Here is a 16,840-nt window from a genome sequence, read left to right on the forward strand (position 1 = left end):
TAGCCTACTTAAAAACTGAAAAGCATGTGTGACATACTTAAAGCAGCCTCTACCTAAGCCAGCAGTCCCCTCAATGAGAAGAATCTCATAGCAATGGCAGTACACAGCATCAATAAGACCATTTAAAAGGTGTGTGGCCAACTCTACAATGTGTTTGGGCAGTAGCAAACACATTGGAGCACAAGTTCTCAATTAGTCATTACTAGAAAACAAACCTCATGTTGGATATGCCAACTGTACCAAAAATTAGTTGATTTTAAAGTTCCAAATATGTTCAGATGCTTACTTCTATCTGCACAAAGCAGAAATAACCTAACGCACCCCAAATCTGTGTGTTTATAAATTCTGTGCACAGAGACTTCCTTCACATTTACATAGTAAGTGTTTCAACGTGTAAAATACAACTGTATAGCTGGTCCCTGGAGCAAGAGGATGACATTTATTTTGCAAATTACTTTGAAGCAACATGTTTACAACATAGAGGCAACTGCAGGCAACCCTGCTTTGCTGGATCACTACCAAGAAAATACTTTTCAATACTAAGACCCATGGCTGCCTAAAGGAAACCTCATAGGAAAAGTCAGCATCTCACCAGCATAACAAAGTAATTAAGAGGTATCCATCACAGAGTAGTAATGATGTCTAAGAGAAATCTCCAGCCATCACTGCAAGGGCAGCATGTCAGGAGATACCTAAGTGAGTAAAACACTCTTCCAGCTTGTGGCCATAAAACCCCATTCCAGTTTTATCAAGTCACTTCCAGATTTCCATGCACATCAATCAACAAGTAGATACCTTCTTCAATAGCTTTAGTTTTTTATATTTAGAGAATGAGACTGCTGGCAAACATAAAAGATGAGAGGTATTACCACTCTAGAGAATGCAGAAGTAGTATATTCTTAGTTGCAAACATTTTTTTAGCTTTAATTAACCTAAGGAAGAGAGAATGGAGTAAAACCAGAAGAATTAAGAACTACTTATGTAAAACAATGAAGGTTTCATGGAAAAATGTTTGGATTGTTCCTTTTTCTTTAAGGAGGGCTGACTTTCTACCTGAGACTCAAAGAAAAAAATAGAAAAAGTATATTGAAACACTCACTGCATGTCCAGCTTAAGTCAGAAAGAAGGATTAATGTATTAACATGGATTGTGAACAGGGGACTCAATGAACCAAACACATAAGGTTGAAGATGGCAAAAGCTGATGTTAACTGCTGAAATTCCTTTAGCTAGCATGCCTTCCTAATTCTTTTTAGATCAGCATTATAAAAGAATTCCCAGCAAAACTTCAGTTTGTTGTGCTGGCATTCTGCATTAACAAAGTCACAAACCAAAATGTTTTGCAATTATTAACACTCCTGTTTGGCATAACTTCCATTTTCAATACATGAAAGTAATTTAACATGAAAGCACCATTAGAAGTTTTGAGCACTAAGGAAGACAAGCCAATAAGTATGCAGCTTTCTAATGCTAGGAAATGTCCACCAGTTCACCCACTAAACCAACTAAAATACAGATTCCAATGTGCAAGTAATCTGAAAATTATCACGATGCCTAGCTACAGAGTGGTAATTACACAATATTGTGAATGTCACCCACATGACAATTTGTTTTGGTAGGAGCTTGAAAACTGAATCTGAGTGTACTGCACAATGAGGTCATATAATATAGGTCATATTACCCAATAACATGGCCCTTTTCCCTGTCACAAGGATCCCAAAATCCAAAGTTCTACTTCAGATCAATACAACAGTCACTGCAAAAACTACCCTTTACAAGAATCAGGTGCTCTCTGGAATTTATGCAGGTCACACACAGAATACTTGCTTAAATTCAGTTATCAGTTTAATCAGTACTCCCTGCTCAGAAATAGTTTCAAGAGTTATTGCAGTTTCCATGGAGGCTGAAGCCAAAGAGTTCTTACAATTTTACATCTAAGCTGCCAAGTTTCTTGGGAAAGCCTGAAGAACTAAAAGTGGCAGTAATATCCATTTTACTGTCTACCACATGCCACTTAATTATTTTAGAAACATATTCACCTTTCTATATGAGGAGAAAATTTTATAGTTGCATGTGTTTAACCAGATGGAAGCAAATTGTTTAAGGAGTTCCAACTACTTTTCCACAGAAAATGTATGATTTCAAAACCTCCTTATCTTCTACTCCATTTAACCATATTGGCCAGAGATACATGGGCTACATGTATCTAATGCACTTTCACCCCACAAGGAGGCTTTTAATGCCATCTCCTATAACATCCTCCCAGACAAACTGATTCAATCAAAGCTAGGAAAGTAGAGTGTAAGGTAGACTGAAAACTGCTGAAATGCCAGGCTCACAGGGTTGTTTGTGATCAGCAGCACAAAATCCAGGTGGAGGCCAGTAACTAGCAATCAGCTCCAGGGCTTGACACTGGGGCCAACAGTGTTTAACACCTTCATTAATGACCTGGAGAATGGGACAGTGCCCGTTGGCAAGCCTGCACACCATATAGAGCTGGGAGAAGTGGCTCATACAGTAGATGGGTCTGCTGCACCTCACAGTCTAGAGAAGTGGGCTGACAAGAAACTCTAGAAATTTGACAAAGGGAGAGGCCAAATCCTGCACCTGGGAAAGAATACACCCATGTACCAGGGCAGGCTGGGGGCTGACCATGTGGAAAACAACTTGGCAAAGAAGGACACAGGCTGTTCCTGGTGAACAACAACTTGAACATGAGCGAGCAACGTTCCTCTGAGCGAATCCAGGCCTGTAGGAAGGAAAGTAGAATCAGTAGGTTGAGGAAGGTGATCATTTTCTCTGCTGAGCAGTGGTGAGATCACATCTGGGGTTCGGGATCCAGTTCTGGACAAGACAGGCATGGGTGTACTGGAGCAAGTCCACTGAAAGGTCACAAAGATAATGAAGGGATTGGAACATCTGATATAAAATGAGAGGCTGAGAAAGCAGGGATTATTTAGCCTCAAGAAAGCAGGGATCTCACCAATGTTCATAAATATCTAGGCAGAAGTAAAGATGTACCCAGACTCTTCTCAGTGGTGCTCAGTGAAAGCATGAAAGACAATGGACACAGACTGAAATACAACAAATTCTCCTTAAACATCAGAAAACAACTGTTTTACTGCAAGCATTGCCATACACTGGAACAGGTTACCCAAGCAGATGCTGGAATGTCCATCCTTGGAGATACTCAAAAAACAACTAGACATAGGCCTGAGGAACCTGCTCTGATTGAGCCTCCTGGAGAGTTGGATTCCAGACTCCAAGTATTCTGTGATTTCGTAAATGCAAAGTGCAGAGAGAGGGAAGGATATGCATTTGTACTTTCCCCTAGAAAGTGATGCCCCAGTGGAGCTCAGCTTCTAAGAGCTCCAGCAAGAAGCTCTGGTAAGTCAACCCAACTGATGCAACTATAAATTACATGGGCTCTGCTAAGTGGCTGTTATAAAAAAAGATAATTAGCACTGAAGTCAGGCTTCCCTGTCCAGGTCAACTTCTTCAGATGCAACAGCTCTAAGGCAGCAGGATGTTAAGGACTTTGCTGAAAATGGCACTGCTGAGCAGTTCAGGGCATATCCACTCAGCTAAGAATGTACCAGGATGGGTCAGGAATCGACAGCCTGTGGCAATTTAACAGGACCTACTCAGCATACTACAAAGAAACAGAGCAGCTGGATCCTTTTAGACCTTTCTATCTTACAGAGGAAAGGATATTCATCGTGCACGCATATAAAAAAAAGGAAAGGATCTGAATTTCACTGAGCAAGGCATATTGCCTATAAAACAGTTAATAAGAAGCATTCATAAAGACCATTCTAAAGCATCCAGCACTTTTTTGAAAAGCTCAGTCTCCCATACACTTAAGAAAACACATGACGAAACTGAACCTGTCTTCTGCAGTTTCAGCTTTGGCTCCAAGGACTGACAACAGCACAATGAAATTTGCCTAGCAACAGCAAAACACAAGAGTAAAAAAAACATCATACAGACCAAGTTCTGAGCACCCTAACATACCAATTTAAACAAGTCCCAACAGCTACAGAGATTCCAGTCCAGAGTCATGCAGTGTTCTGTAGAGGAAACGACCCTACCAGTGTGGCAGGTTTGTGTAGCAGGTTTTTTGGTATCAGGGGAGGGGGCTACAGCAGTGCCCCCCTATGAGAAGCTTCTTGAAAGCTCCCCTGGCTCCAGGTCTGACACACCTCTGGCCAAGGCTCAGCCAATTAGTGATGGTGGTGGCACCTCTGCAATAATGTATTTCAGAAGGGGAACCTGAGATGGGGTTAGGACTTAGATGAGGAGGTGTTATGAGAAGGACACCTATGTGAACACGAGGTAAGTGGGAGGAGGTGCACCAGAGCAGAGAGCCCTCCTGTATCCTATAGCAAGATGGCAGAGCGAACCCCCTGCCATCCATGGAGGTCCACAGTGGAGCAGAGGCTGACCTGCAGCCTGTGGAGAACCCCACACCAGGGCAGATGGCTGCACTTAGAGGCCAGGACTCTGAGGGGAGAAGCCACCCCTGCTGTTGTAGTTCAGTGCTGAGGACTGCACACAGAGGTGACCCATGCCAGAGCATCCTGGGGCAAAGACTCATGCTGGAGACAGTTTGACGAGGATTGTCTCCTGTGAGAGGGGAGCCATGTGGAGCAGGGGAAGAAAATGCAGAGGAGTGCTTTCCTCCCCTCAGGAGCGGCAGGCTGACCAAAAATCTCCTATTTCCTGCCCCCATGCTGCTGGGAAAAGGAGGTAGAGATATCAGGAATAAAACTGAGCCTGTGAAGAAGGAAGGGATGGGGGGAGGTGTTTTTAAGACGTGGCAGTGTTTCTCACTATCCCACTCTGTCAAGTGTTGTCTTAATGTTTGAATTAAAGTGGTGTTCTTTTTTTTCTTCTCCTAATAAGTCTGTCTTTTTCCCGTGATGGTAACGGGTAAGCCACCTCCTTCCTGTCCTTATCTTGATTCCCAAGCCTTTTGCTTCATATTCTCCTGGGGGGAAGTGGTGAGTGAAGCAGCTGCATGGCACTCTGTTGCTCTCTGGGCTCAAACCACGACACCAGTTGACCCAAATGAACCTTAAAATAGCTATTGCCACAAGCTGCTTGATGGCATCTACTTACATAAGTGATGTGTGTATTACAGGTCACAGCTACCCACTTGAGAGCGGTTTAAACCAGCACTGTACCTGGCAACACTACTGCTGAGCTTTTAATCTGCAAAAAGTCAACCAAGAAAACATCAGAACAACCAACACTATTACAGAGGCACATTATTTGAAACAATACTAAACAAGTACCAATCCTCAAAGATTTTGTTACAGAAAGTTTTTTAATTATTTTACTGGAAGAACTTTCAAAAAACATGCTATATGGTATCATTTTCTCTTCACTGTATGTTAGTGTTTATCACAGTCTTCAGTCTAGGGTTTAAACAGCATTAAAACTTCAGCTCTTTAAAAACATTATGGGAGCTCTTAGTCTTTGCCTCTCCCTCCCCAGACAATGGCACTGAGACAGTTTACTCCACTGTGCTTGGCGTCCTCCAAGCACGAGCAAAAAGCTCCAGCTCCAAAGCACCTACAATGTGCTAATGAAGAATGGAAAGTGGGACTGCTAAAAAAAACCCAACAGCACAGGAACATGGATGTGAGCAGTGAAACTATCTAACGCTATTTTAAACAAAGCATGGGAGAGATATAAAGGAATTAGGAAATACAGTAGATTAATAGAATCTAAGTAATACTCAGGGTCATGGGTCACATATTTACTAGAAGACAAGAAATGGGGCTTTTTATAAGTACATGGTAACTTTTTTTAAAGAGTTAAAAGAATGGAGAAAACTTGAAGAGCTTGGATACTGGGAAAATGTACTGATGGAGGAAAGCAGTAACTAAAGCTAAACTGAGAAGCATTAGAAACAAAACTGAGTTTGACACCAGGTAGTAAGGAAAATTCAGCAAAGTGGTTTGTGTGCTTATACAAATCCAGACATCAATAATTACTGTATTCCACATCTCCTGAAGCAAAAAAATACCCGAATGAACAGAGAAAAGGCTGGTTTTCAGAGGCATGATACATAAAGACCAGTACTTAGACGGTATCAGTCTACATAAGACCAAAGATGACTTTAAGGCAGCTGGCCTCAGACTAAGAGGTCATGTTCTACAGTGAGTCTCAATATACACTAAGGATTGCATCACTGGAGCAATACAGTGGCCCAGCACTGGGATGCATAATTCCACTCCAATAAGTAGAGAGTGCTAGATAACTTTAGAGAGCAATATAGCAGACAGGCAAATCAGTGAATAAGATGAATAATAACTCTACCTGTTAAAAGTGCCTGTTAATATGGAGCAATAGACATAAAGACTGTGCAGGAATTTAGTCTGTCAGAACAGGCCCTTCCTGGTTCAGAAGCCTCCACTAGTCTACATAGGTTCATCAGCTGGTGATCTCATCTCCTTACACCTCTGATGAACACACACATACCAACACAAGTTCACAGTGTAGGTATAGCCCAAAACAAACAAGCAAAAGGAGAAGAGAGAAGCCAGAAAACAAAAAGCACCAATTGGATTAGACCAGATGACACCCTGCAAATGATAATGCATAATGCAATGTAGAGGATGACAATGCATAAAGCAAAGAGTTGTGATAATCTAAAATCCCACCTGCCAAGCCTGCTGCAATATTTTGTAGCACCCCCCACTTTTTTTTTTTTTGCTTTGTTTTGTTTTTTAAAGTACATTTAAATTTCACAGGTAACAGAAAAGATTCTGGGATGATAAGTATTTAATCACTATCAAATGTTATTTCTGCAAAAATATATGAAGTTTTTGATTTTCTGCACTAATATTATATAATATGGAATTTAGAACTCCTCTTTCTATTTTAACATGCTGTATCATACTGTACCTCAGTTTGAATGCCCTGGATTAGTTACATGCAATACTAGAGAGTCCAACTGGATTTTACATGCATGCTCTAAGTTATATAAGCATCTTCCAACTACGTCTTCTTAAAATTCCAAATGCATTAATTCACTTTACATTAACCCCTCTGCTACACAAGATACCCAAACGTACAAATATTTTAGCTACAGATGACTGCAATAATCAGTAACATACAATAAATCTGTTTTATTTATAAAACTTTGTATGTCACTATGTCAAACAAGGAGAGACATTCAAAGAACAGCACGCTAGTTGAGTTCTGTTCTATTACTTTAAAAAGTCTTTCTCAGGTCTCCTACTTAGTAATTTCCAAGAAGAGTGTTTTTAGGCAGCACATGCTGTTACAACAAAACACAATAAAATTTTAAGTAATTTAGGACAGTAAATGACAACTCATTAAGAAACAAAATTAGTAAAACATGCACATATATACCCAGTGCAAAACTTCTGCAGAGAAAATCAAACTAGAAGAGTGAGCTGATACAAACATAACAAAAAAAGAACATGCATTTTCTTAATAGAAAAATAACTTTCATGGAAAAAAAATATGTGAACAAAACCATTTGTTTGAAAAAGTACACTCTATATGGATGGTATTTATAGCTGCAGTATGTAGAGGAGCATTACTTTAGTTCAAAGCATAATTACCTTCTAACTTCAGAACTCAAGTAGCACAGCAGATGAATGGCCCAAAGCAAAGGTCCTGCATACGTTGCAAACGCTGTAAGGAAAATAGCTGGTATCTCCACATAGCTTTCTAGTCCCACAAAACCGGCTGAAACATCCACAGTAGCAATGCCATTTGAATTTCCCTGAAAATAGGAATGAAAAAGTAGAGATTCAAGTATCTCCAGAGAACATTTAGAATACATTTGAACACATTTAATTATTGCAGCAGTTAAAGACTTGCTCTTTAAGCCACTTTACAGTACAGCCATATTCTTTACATGGGAATTTCAATAAAGCAGCTTACCAAACAAGAGCTTCTATTTAGGATTTACAGACTAATGAAGGTATAAACAGCATGATCTTTCGCTTGTCTTATTTTGTCTGCAAATTAACATGTCTGTTGTTAAATAAATTACATCCAAAAAAGAGCAAGCAGCTACACTTGCTGATTTCAGCCACAATAATGAAAAAAAGTGTTTTTCAGCACACATGGTTCAAACCCAAGACTTAAGGCCTGCTGCCTAAAATTACACCAGGAAATAAATATTTCTTGCCCTTAGAGACAACAGGGCTCTAATTTAGAGCGGTAGTGGAACACTACACTACCCACCTGCCTGCCCCAGGACTTAAGTTGCTGCAATGTAACCAAACTGAGACAGAAAAATTCAGAGGTTTCTGCTTCACAAGTCTCTACACCACAACAGACTGCATTCAAATAGGCCAGAAGTCAGCCTTAGATAGCCTGAATCGTCAATAGAAGACATTTAAAACCTAGAAAACCTCAAGGAACATAGAGCAATGAAAGTACCAAGACCTGCCCAAGACTTGTATGTTTTACCTAGTTTTCTTTTTCAGTGACTAAGACCACTAAATAATATTTAGGGATGTTATTTACAAGGGATAATATAAAACTTAAGGAAGTATTTTCAACTGAAAATGCCCAAGTATTTAATTTTACTCAAATACATAAAGCAGCAAACATACCCCCTTATTAAGACAGAATATTTCTTAGTTTAACAGGTCACAGATACGTTACCTCAGACCACTGCAAAAACTCTCAGATATTCTTACCATAACTGGAAAAGCAGATCAGTTTCTACAGCACTGGTATCTTACAGCCATCAAATTCTCCTTTCTGCCCTACAGAATTCCAGAACAACACAAATGTAAAGCTTGTCAGCCAGCACTGATAGCCTCAGGCCCAGTTCCAGCAGACCTATGAGCAGTGGTGGCTCTATTTTCTCTCCAACCTGACTTCCTCCCACCTTAGGGATTGCAGTCTTCTTGAACTGCAAGTTAACCCAGTGTGGAAGTGCTATCATGATTGGGCTGCCCATGAAATCCAGAGCACACAGGGAAGCACAAAAAATGGGTAGTTTTTTTCAGGTAGGCACCAGGGATGGCAAAAATCCTGCTTGTGAAACAGCTTTAAAATCTGAGGAGGAAAAAGCCATCCATGTTGACAGAACTATTCAGAGCTTCTTATCAGTAGTCACTGTCCCCGTGAAGATAGCCCCAGAATGCAAGGGGAGCCTGAAGCTGTAAGGGGGCAGTAAAGTATGGATTTTACCAAGATACCGTATAGCAGAAACATCTTGACTTATGACTGTCAGTCTTTCTCATTTTGCCCCTCACCATGCACCGCTGTAGTATTGTTACACTGTCCCAGTGTAATAAATCATTGTTATGCATTGAGTATAATGTTCAGCAATGACAGGAGCAGTGCAAAACATAACCAATGACAAGCAGCTAAAGAAAAAGCATATCTGTACCCCAGAACCTGTAAGATGAGACTAGAAAAGCAAGCTGTAAAACAAGGCTCCTCCTCAGGTTTAAGTAATATAGACTGAGGACATGGCAACAGCAGGAAGGTCAGGTGCAGCACTCTGGGCACACGGCAGGGTGCTGCTCTTCAACAAACAAAAGTTTGACAGGGTCAGGTAGGGAGAGAACCTGTTCTCTTTTCCTCAAATCCCTGTCCACAGCAACAGGTCCCCATCTCATCTACTTATTTTCTCTCCTCTGCTTCTCCTCTGCATGATGCATGCCAAGTAGGAAAGCTGAGACATCAGGCAATCATGCTCATCTCATGAAGAGCTGAAAGGTCTCTTGACCTTTGCTCCACCTGCACATACACATGGTTAAACCCTGGCACCATGGGGCAACTGCCCCTCCCACTGCATGTGAGAATAAGCAAGAACAAATGCAGCACCTGCAAGTACATGTCCCTGGTCTTGCACAAAGGGCAAAAAGATGTACTTTTCTCTGGAAAGTAGTGAGGGCAGAGGAAGGAACCAGGAGGAAGGAACAGTGATTTCCACTTTCTCCCCAACTCGCTCTGGTTCCATTCACACAGGGCTCACTCCACCTATCATTGAATTTGTTTAAAGTGATGTAGCTGTAGAACAAGGAGAGCAAAGGACGCACACTTGGGTCCACACACAATTCCAACCACACTGGATGTTAAGTGTCCAAACACCCTACTCTCACCAGGAATCTGCTGAGCCTCATAGATGGCCACAGCTGCTATTGGAAGAGCCCTGCTGAGCAGTAGTAAGCATTTTTTCTTCACGAGATATCTTTTTCCAAGACTAATTGTCCTGGTTTTGACCAGGATAGAGTTAACTTTCCCTGGGCTGAGAGGGAGCACAGCTGGAGGGCCAGGTCCCAATCAATCACTGGAGTATTTCATCCCATGTGATGTCATGCCCGAACATAGAGGTGGATGCGGGCTTGCTCTGGCATGGCCGTTTTTGGGGTCCAGTCCAGTCATGTGTTGCTGTGGGTCATTGCACTCCATAAGCCACTGCTGCATTTTACCCATTTCTTTTGGACTCACTATTGTTCCTGTCATTCTCTTGTTATATTTAGTAAATTCTTTTTATTCAACCTACGAATTTTCTTCTTTTTGTCCCTCCCCTATTTCATAGGGCTGGCCATGTGGCATCTGGCTGCTGGCTGAGTTCAAACCACAACAGTAATTCATATATTTTAACTGAATTTTCATAGCTTATAACTTCTAATACTCCACATAATACATAAATAACTGACAATTCAGAGTGTCTGCTTTTTTAACTTAAATATTTCACACACTGCAATAACTTATTGTGGTCAAGGGCAGAAAGTGACAGGAGACAACGCGCTATTGCATAAAAGCATTCCATGATAATCCATCACAATGTAGGTCAACGAAGCACAAATATAAGAACATTGTCTAGAGAAACTACCCAGCATATTTGCTACAGTAACAGAGGAGAATCCTTCCATAGACAGTAATGAAAACAATCTAAAACTCTCTTCAAAGCTGCAATGATTTTTCTGAAAACTTTTCAGATACCACATCATTCAGTGAATATGAGCTATTACCTGCAGTATTTCAATGACTCTTACTGAACAGAGAAGTACAGAGGTGCAAGACAAAACTGATGTGCTTCTGGCTTGTTTAACAACTAATTTAACACAACAGACTGTTACTGCACTTCCGCTGAGCCCTTCACATAACTTTATGCCTTTCTAGTAACTGGAATTCTATAAACAAAATTAGAATGAGGAATTTCTTTTAATTATTTGAAGCAAATAATTTAAGGTGAAAAAATGAAGTAATTGGAAAAGGTTAGCTAGAAAAGTTCTGCTATGTCCATCCTTGGAGATTTCATGACCCTGAGTAACCTGGGCTGACCTCACAGCTGATGCTGCTCTGAGAATGGGGTTGAACTGTGGGCCTTCTGAGGTCCTCTCCAACGTGAATTATCCTACAGTGCTTTGAAGTCACAGCAGAAGGAAGCTATAAGCCACTTGTCACTCTGTCCATCTCTCTACCTAGAGACAAGATGAATTAGATATGATTCTGAAAATGTACAAACCTATTTTACTCTCCTCCAGTGATAAAAAATACCAGAAAGTATAAACAAGTTTTAAAGGCTTTGAGACTGTATTCTCTTTCTCCTCTTATGTATACTGCTCTAAGGATGGGAATAAAAAACTACAAGACTAATAAATACATGGGATTTTTGTTCATTTATGAGTTTTCATCCAAGATAACTAAAATATTTTAAGAAATACTTACAGCAACATAAATTTTTTAGGAGCTGCTATAGTTAAGAGAAACAACCACTACATTTATTTCTATTCTCACCACATTTGCAGACCAAGTAGCAATGATAAATATATATTATCCTTCTGGGAAGTGACTGATGCGTTATGAGATGTGGACAACTCAGACCTTAGGAGAAAACAATCAATCATTCGAGCTTGTTGAAAAATTCATCAAGAGGTTCTCAAGCTTGACAAGTAAGTAGTGTTCTGACTAAATGTATTCATTTCCTATCTGTTTAACAGTACTGGAATATTTTCAATTTTGCTTATCTTCATCAATTTACACAAAGCAATAAATAAAGCAAAGATCCTAATTAGTAAAACAAGACTAAAAATTGAATTGTTTTTACCTAGCTTCATATAAATAACACAGGACTTTATTCAGCCAAGCTCTGAAAACCTCCAAGCATGAACACAGCACAACCTGTGTAGGCAACCTTTTCCACTGCTTACTATTCACAAAAATCTTGCTAAAATGGATGGAAAAACAAGTTAATGTCTACTCTTCCCATGTAAGTTACAACTGTTGAGTGAATTTACCTTTTAGGTTCACATTGTCAAGAGCCATCTTGTTCTGCAGGGGGAAGGTAAGCTGGGAAGTGTGAAAACAAGGCAGGTTAGAGCAGTAGATCAGGAGGACTGGGAATGCTCAGGGGCACGTCCAGGGCAAGAACAGATCCAGAGACAGTGTTCAGGGCCAGATGCAGTCCAGGGATCACACAGCAAGTCATTAGACTTGGTGTTCAAGGTCCAAGATTAGGCCAGGAAGCCCAGCCACCAGGTCCAGGTCAGGATCAAGAAGGTATGGGGCAGGCACAGACATACCTGCTTACACAGCTGTGACACAGCACAGGCAGTAAAGCATCAGATTAAAAGTGGGTCCCAAAGGAAAAGTGGGCCAGGCCCTTCCTTCTAGCTTTTCTCTCAACAGTTCCTCTCAGTGAAGGAGATAACCTTGAACTCTGCTAAACTAAATGCCTAGACAGGAGATGCACTCAGGTCCCTGACACAGGTGAAGATGGAACGCAAAACCAAGTGTAAGCTCAAGGCATTTGTTTTCAACCTGTACTTAATTTGGGCTGTTTTCTTAAGATCAAAACATTAGCTTCCATACTTAGGCACCTCATTTTTTTTTCATCAACTATACCAATTGATTAATGAAAAATAGCATCTGTTCCTATGAACCTGGCTTACTGTGTACACTTAGGATTTTCACAGCTATACTTTCATAAAGTCTTAAAGGACCCTACAGTATTTTTTTTAAAAAAAACACTGCCTCATTCAATATGCTACCCTGAACAAGGCTATCACTTACATTCCACACTTAGCTAGACAGAGTCCCTGCTTTTGTCATTACATACCCTCTTGACTACCAAGATTTATTAAAGGCTCAGCAACATGGGTAAGTCTTGTTCACCTCATAATCACACCAGGACATGCAAAAAGTAGTTCTCAAAATCTCTCTCCTATTTCCAGATGGAAGTGTTTTATACTTACGTTTACATTTATCTTCTCCTTCCTCATTTAGCTAGCACAGTTTAAATTTACGATCTAATCTGATCAACAACAAATTTCAGTCTTTTTCAATTTCTGTATTTCAATCATAAACCCACTATTATTTTTGCATTCCTCTCTGGAAATTAAAAACCTAGCACCATTCTGAATCCATACAGTTTAATAGTGGTAGCTCTAGTAACTACAAAATTTGAGGGAAGTCAGGGAAGACATTTAAATCTATGCCAGCAGTGCACACTGTGCCTAGTAATACAGTTGTGCTTCCTTCACACCTTCCCTCTAGCATTCAAGCATAGATACCGCTCGCTCCAGAAGTAGTAAATGACTATCTGGTACCAAGGCAGGCTGAACAGAGGTCAATACTGAAGTTGAGAATTTGATGGACTTCTCCAGCAGAAACAGCCCAGATGTACTTCCTTAATGATTATTCAGTATTTGAGAACAAATGGTAACACTCTGTCTGAAGTAAGACCTCAGTCATGGCCAAGACAATTAGTTGCTAAATCTGGGACACCTGCAGTTTACTCAGTAAGAATGGTGTATCTTCACTGGAAGGCATAGAAGTAAGGACAGGATCTGAAAGTCATCACCAAACAAAGATCTTCTTGTTTTTCCCACAAGGTAAAGGAAAAAAAATTAATGGTTTATTCAAACAATTAAAGTCTGTTACTAAGCCAGAAAGCTACATCATAAGAAGTATAGGTACTTTCAGAGTATGGAAGAGTTGGAAAGTGTACATAAACACACAAAATCATCTATGGCTTCTCCTGAGGTCACTCATCTATGGTACTCTTGAGATACCCATGAACACTTAAAGTCTGAGTGCCTGCATCTGTCACAAGACATGTGAGCAAACAGGGAAACCTGAACTGCGCTAAGAAGAGAGAGTTTGTAACACAGCTGAAGGGGAGGTTACTTCTGTGTGACTGAGAGCGAGGCGGGGGGTGTCCCAGTGCAGGGGTGGGGGCTAGAGGGCTAGATCTTTTTCAAATCAGGTATACTAAATGGCAAAGTAATTGGTGAGTGTTCATCTGCTGCATATCTGGCATGGATCCCATATCTATAGTTCAGTGACTGCCAGTTAATCAAGTGCCATTAATATATGATTGACAGTTAATTATATGTCACTAATAAATCAATAAAACACTTCAATCCTGATTTTAAGGTACACAAACCAAGCAGGTTTTTTTCCTTGCAGCAAGTCATTCATGCTCTAGACTCTGAACTCGAAGGAAAAAGAAGGAGAAACCTAAATACATTCAAGAAAATTAATGAGAAGTGGGTTTTGCAGGTTGCCAGGTTTTTAATTTTCTCTGGTAGTGCCATTCACAGAATCATCTCAGCTGGAAGAGATCTTGAAGATCATCAAGTCCAACCATTAACCTCACAATGACAGTTCTCAACTCCACCAGATCCCTCAGCGCTGTGTCAATCCGACTCTTAAACACCTCCAGGGATGGGGACTCCACCACTGCCCTGGGCAGCCCATTGCAACGCCCAACAACGACCTCTTGAAAGACATACTTCCTAATATCCAGTCTAACCCTGCCCTGGTGCAGCTTGAGGACATTCCCTCTTGGCCTGTCACTTGTTACTTGGTTAAAGAGACTCATCCCCAGCTCTCTGCAACCTCCTTTCAGGTAGTTGTAAAGGGCCATGAGGTCTCCCCTCAGCCTCCTCCAGACCAAACCCCCCCAGTTCCCTCAGTCACTACCCATCAGAATGCTACATACTGAGCAAACCTACATACCAAGAGCATGAAATTAAACATAAATTCTGGAAGAAGTTTCTTCCATCCTTGATCTACAGTCCCAGAAGGAAAACCTATTTTCAGAACAAACTGGGAGGAATTTACCAATTGAAAGAGATAGCGTTAATTAGATTTTTAGGGATCCCTGTAGCCTTTGTAATTTCATGAGCTACTAGCTGTGAGGAATTGATGTAGTTAATGACTCAAACATTCATCAACAGAAAATGCCCCAAGGACAAACTGTGGCCTTTGTGGTTAGTCCAAGGAATGAATTATCTGCCTAGCGAAGCAAAGAGTGTATCAAAGGGGGCATGGCTCCACTCCCTTGCAGTTGTATAGCCAAACTCTCTAGATAAGCCTCGAAGGGGGGAGACACAGACTGAGTAAAACCATATGTTCACGCTAATACCTATACTTTAATTTATGACTGTAGCCTTGAAGAAGAGGTAGAAGATTGATAACAGAGAAAACACTCAACACCAGATGGAGCTAAAGGCTGGGAAATTATTCAAGAAACAAACACTGAAGAAGAGGTAAAGGTGGTACAGGGATATGATGACCACCGACTCAACTGGACAAAAAGGTCAATGCACCCAATTCCCCCTCAAAACGTGCACAGAACCCATGCTCCGCCTTTTGCTTCTCTCTCATGCAAATGAGTTTGTGGAATACCTGCCTCTCTTTGTCTAGTATGCAAATGAGCTGTTAAGATGTACTCAAAAAGGCACACAAAACTTTGCTGGGTGTGCACACACCACCCAAGATTACCAGATGTGAGACAATGCTGGAACCTAGGTGGTAATCTGGATTCTCTGACTCCCCCTCTCTCTCCCTTCCTTTGTTCTTCCCTTCCCTTCCCTTCCCTTCCCTTCCCTTCCCTTCCCTTCCCTTCCCTTCCCTTCCCTTCCCTTCCCTTCCCTTCCCTTCCCCCTTCTCTTCCTCCCTCTTCCCTTCCTCCCTCTTCCCTTCCTCCCTCTTCCCCTCCCTCTCCCCTTCTTTTAATTTCCTTTTCTTCTTTTCTTTTACAGTGTCATAACCCGGGGGGATCACAAAACCTTTACAACTCCCTAGGCCCCCAGTCTGGATCATAACACCAGCTTGACCATTCTACTTTTCTACATTATTATTTTGCACATCAGATAGTTGTTTTCAATTGTGAAGGGCAAGAAAACCCTCCTCTTAGCCTTGTAAGATTCAGTTTGTTCCTTTCCACCCTGGCAGAACAGCTTTTTCATCAGAGAATAAAAGAACAAAGCTAACATCTGGAGAGTATTTTGGTCAAACAATCTCCATACTAGAAAGGGCATCTAATGTGACTGTACTTAAACAGAACTGAAAACTTGTTCTCCAAGGAGTGGGGGGTGGAAGAAAATTCCATCTGTCTTGACTCTTAAAAGCACCTTCCCTCTTAGCAGAATTGATTTCTCTATTTTTGAAACATGTCTAGGATGTTTTGAAATAATTTTTTTTTAAAAAAGAAATGGAGATAAACAGAGAGGAGAAAAGTGAAAATAGAGAAATAGGCCACAATCAAAACTGTTCTTTCTAAAATTCAATTAATTTGTCATTCTATTCTGTCTTGCACATGCTGAACAGGCACACACCTTGGTTTTTCAAGCCGACAGTCAAACAAATCTGCAAAAGACTGTTGGCAAGTTCTTCAGAAATTGATACATTTTTTAAAGGGCCCTGTGTAAAGAGAGTAAGAATTTGTCAAATTTTTGCTAAGCCATTCTTAAATTCAGAAGAGTCTCTTCAAAGCTAGAGTTTATACACATTTGATGTTAAGCTCCTTATCTGGATCTGCTCTATTTCATATCTTGGAGTTAATAATAAACCAGCATGATAAACAACACCAG

At 40.7% G+C, this 16,840-nt stretch overlaps 1 protein-coding gene across 8 annotated transcripts in view; it reads right to left on the bottom strand.

Annotated features, from left to right (window-relative positions):
• Positions 1 to 16,840, bottom strand: part of PIGG (phosphatidylinositol glycan anchor biosynthesis class G (EMM blood group)) — a 103,625-nt gene that overhangs the window by 35,135 nt on the left and 51,650 nt on the right. For 5 of the 8 annotated variants that reach the window (XR_012635493.1, XM_074931485.1, XM_074931483.1 and 2 more), the window contains one exon: positions 7,601 to 7,764. Coding sequence is in view for 6 of the 8 variants with exons in the window: in XM_074931485.1 (XP_074787586.1) it covers positions 7,601 to 7,764 (164 nt within the window). In the remaining 2 variants the exon portion in view is untranslated. Of the gene's footprint in view, positions 1 to 7,054; positions 7,057 to 7,600; positions 7,765 to 16,585; positions 16,671 to 16,840 lie in introns of all 8 variants that reach the window. The other 3 variants (XR_012635492.1, XM_074931487.1, XM_074931486.1) reach the window with 2 other exon arrangements.

Source organism: Athene noctua, chromosome Z (genome assembly GCF_965140245.1).
Source record: "Athene noctua chromosome Z, bAthNoc1.hap1.1, whole genome shotgun sequence".
NCBI classification, from domain to species: domain Eukaryota; kingdom Metazoa; phylum Chordata; class Aves; order Strigiformes; family Strigidae; genus Athene; species Athene noctua.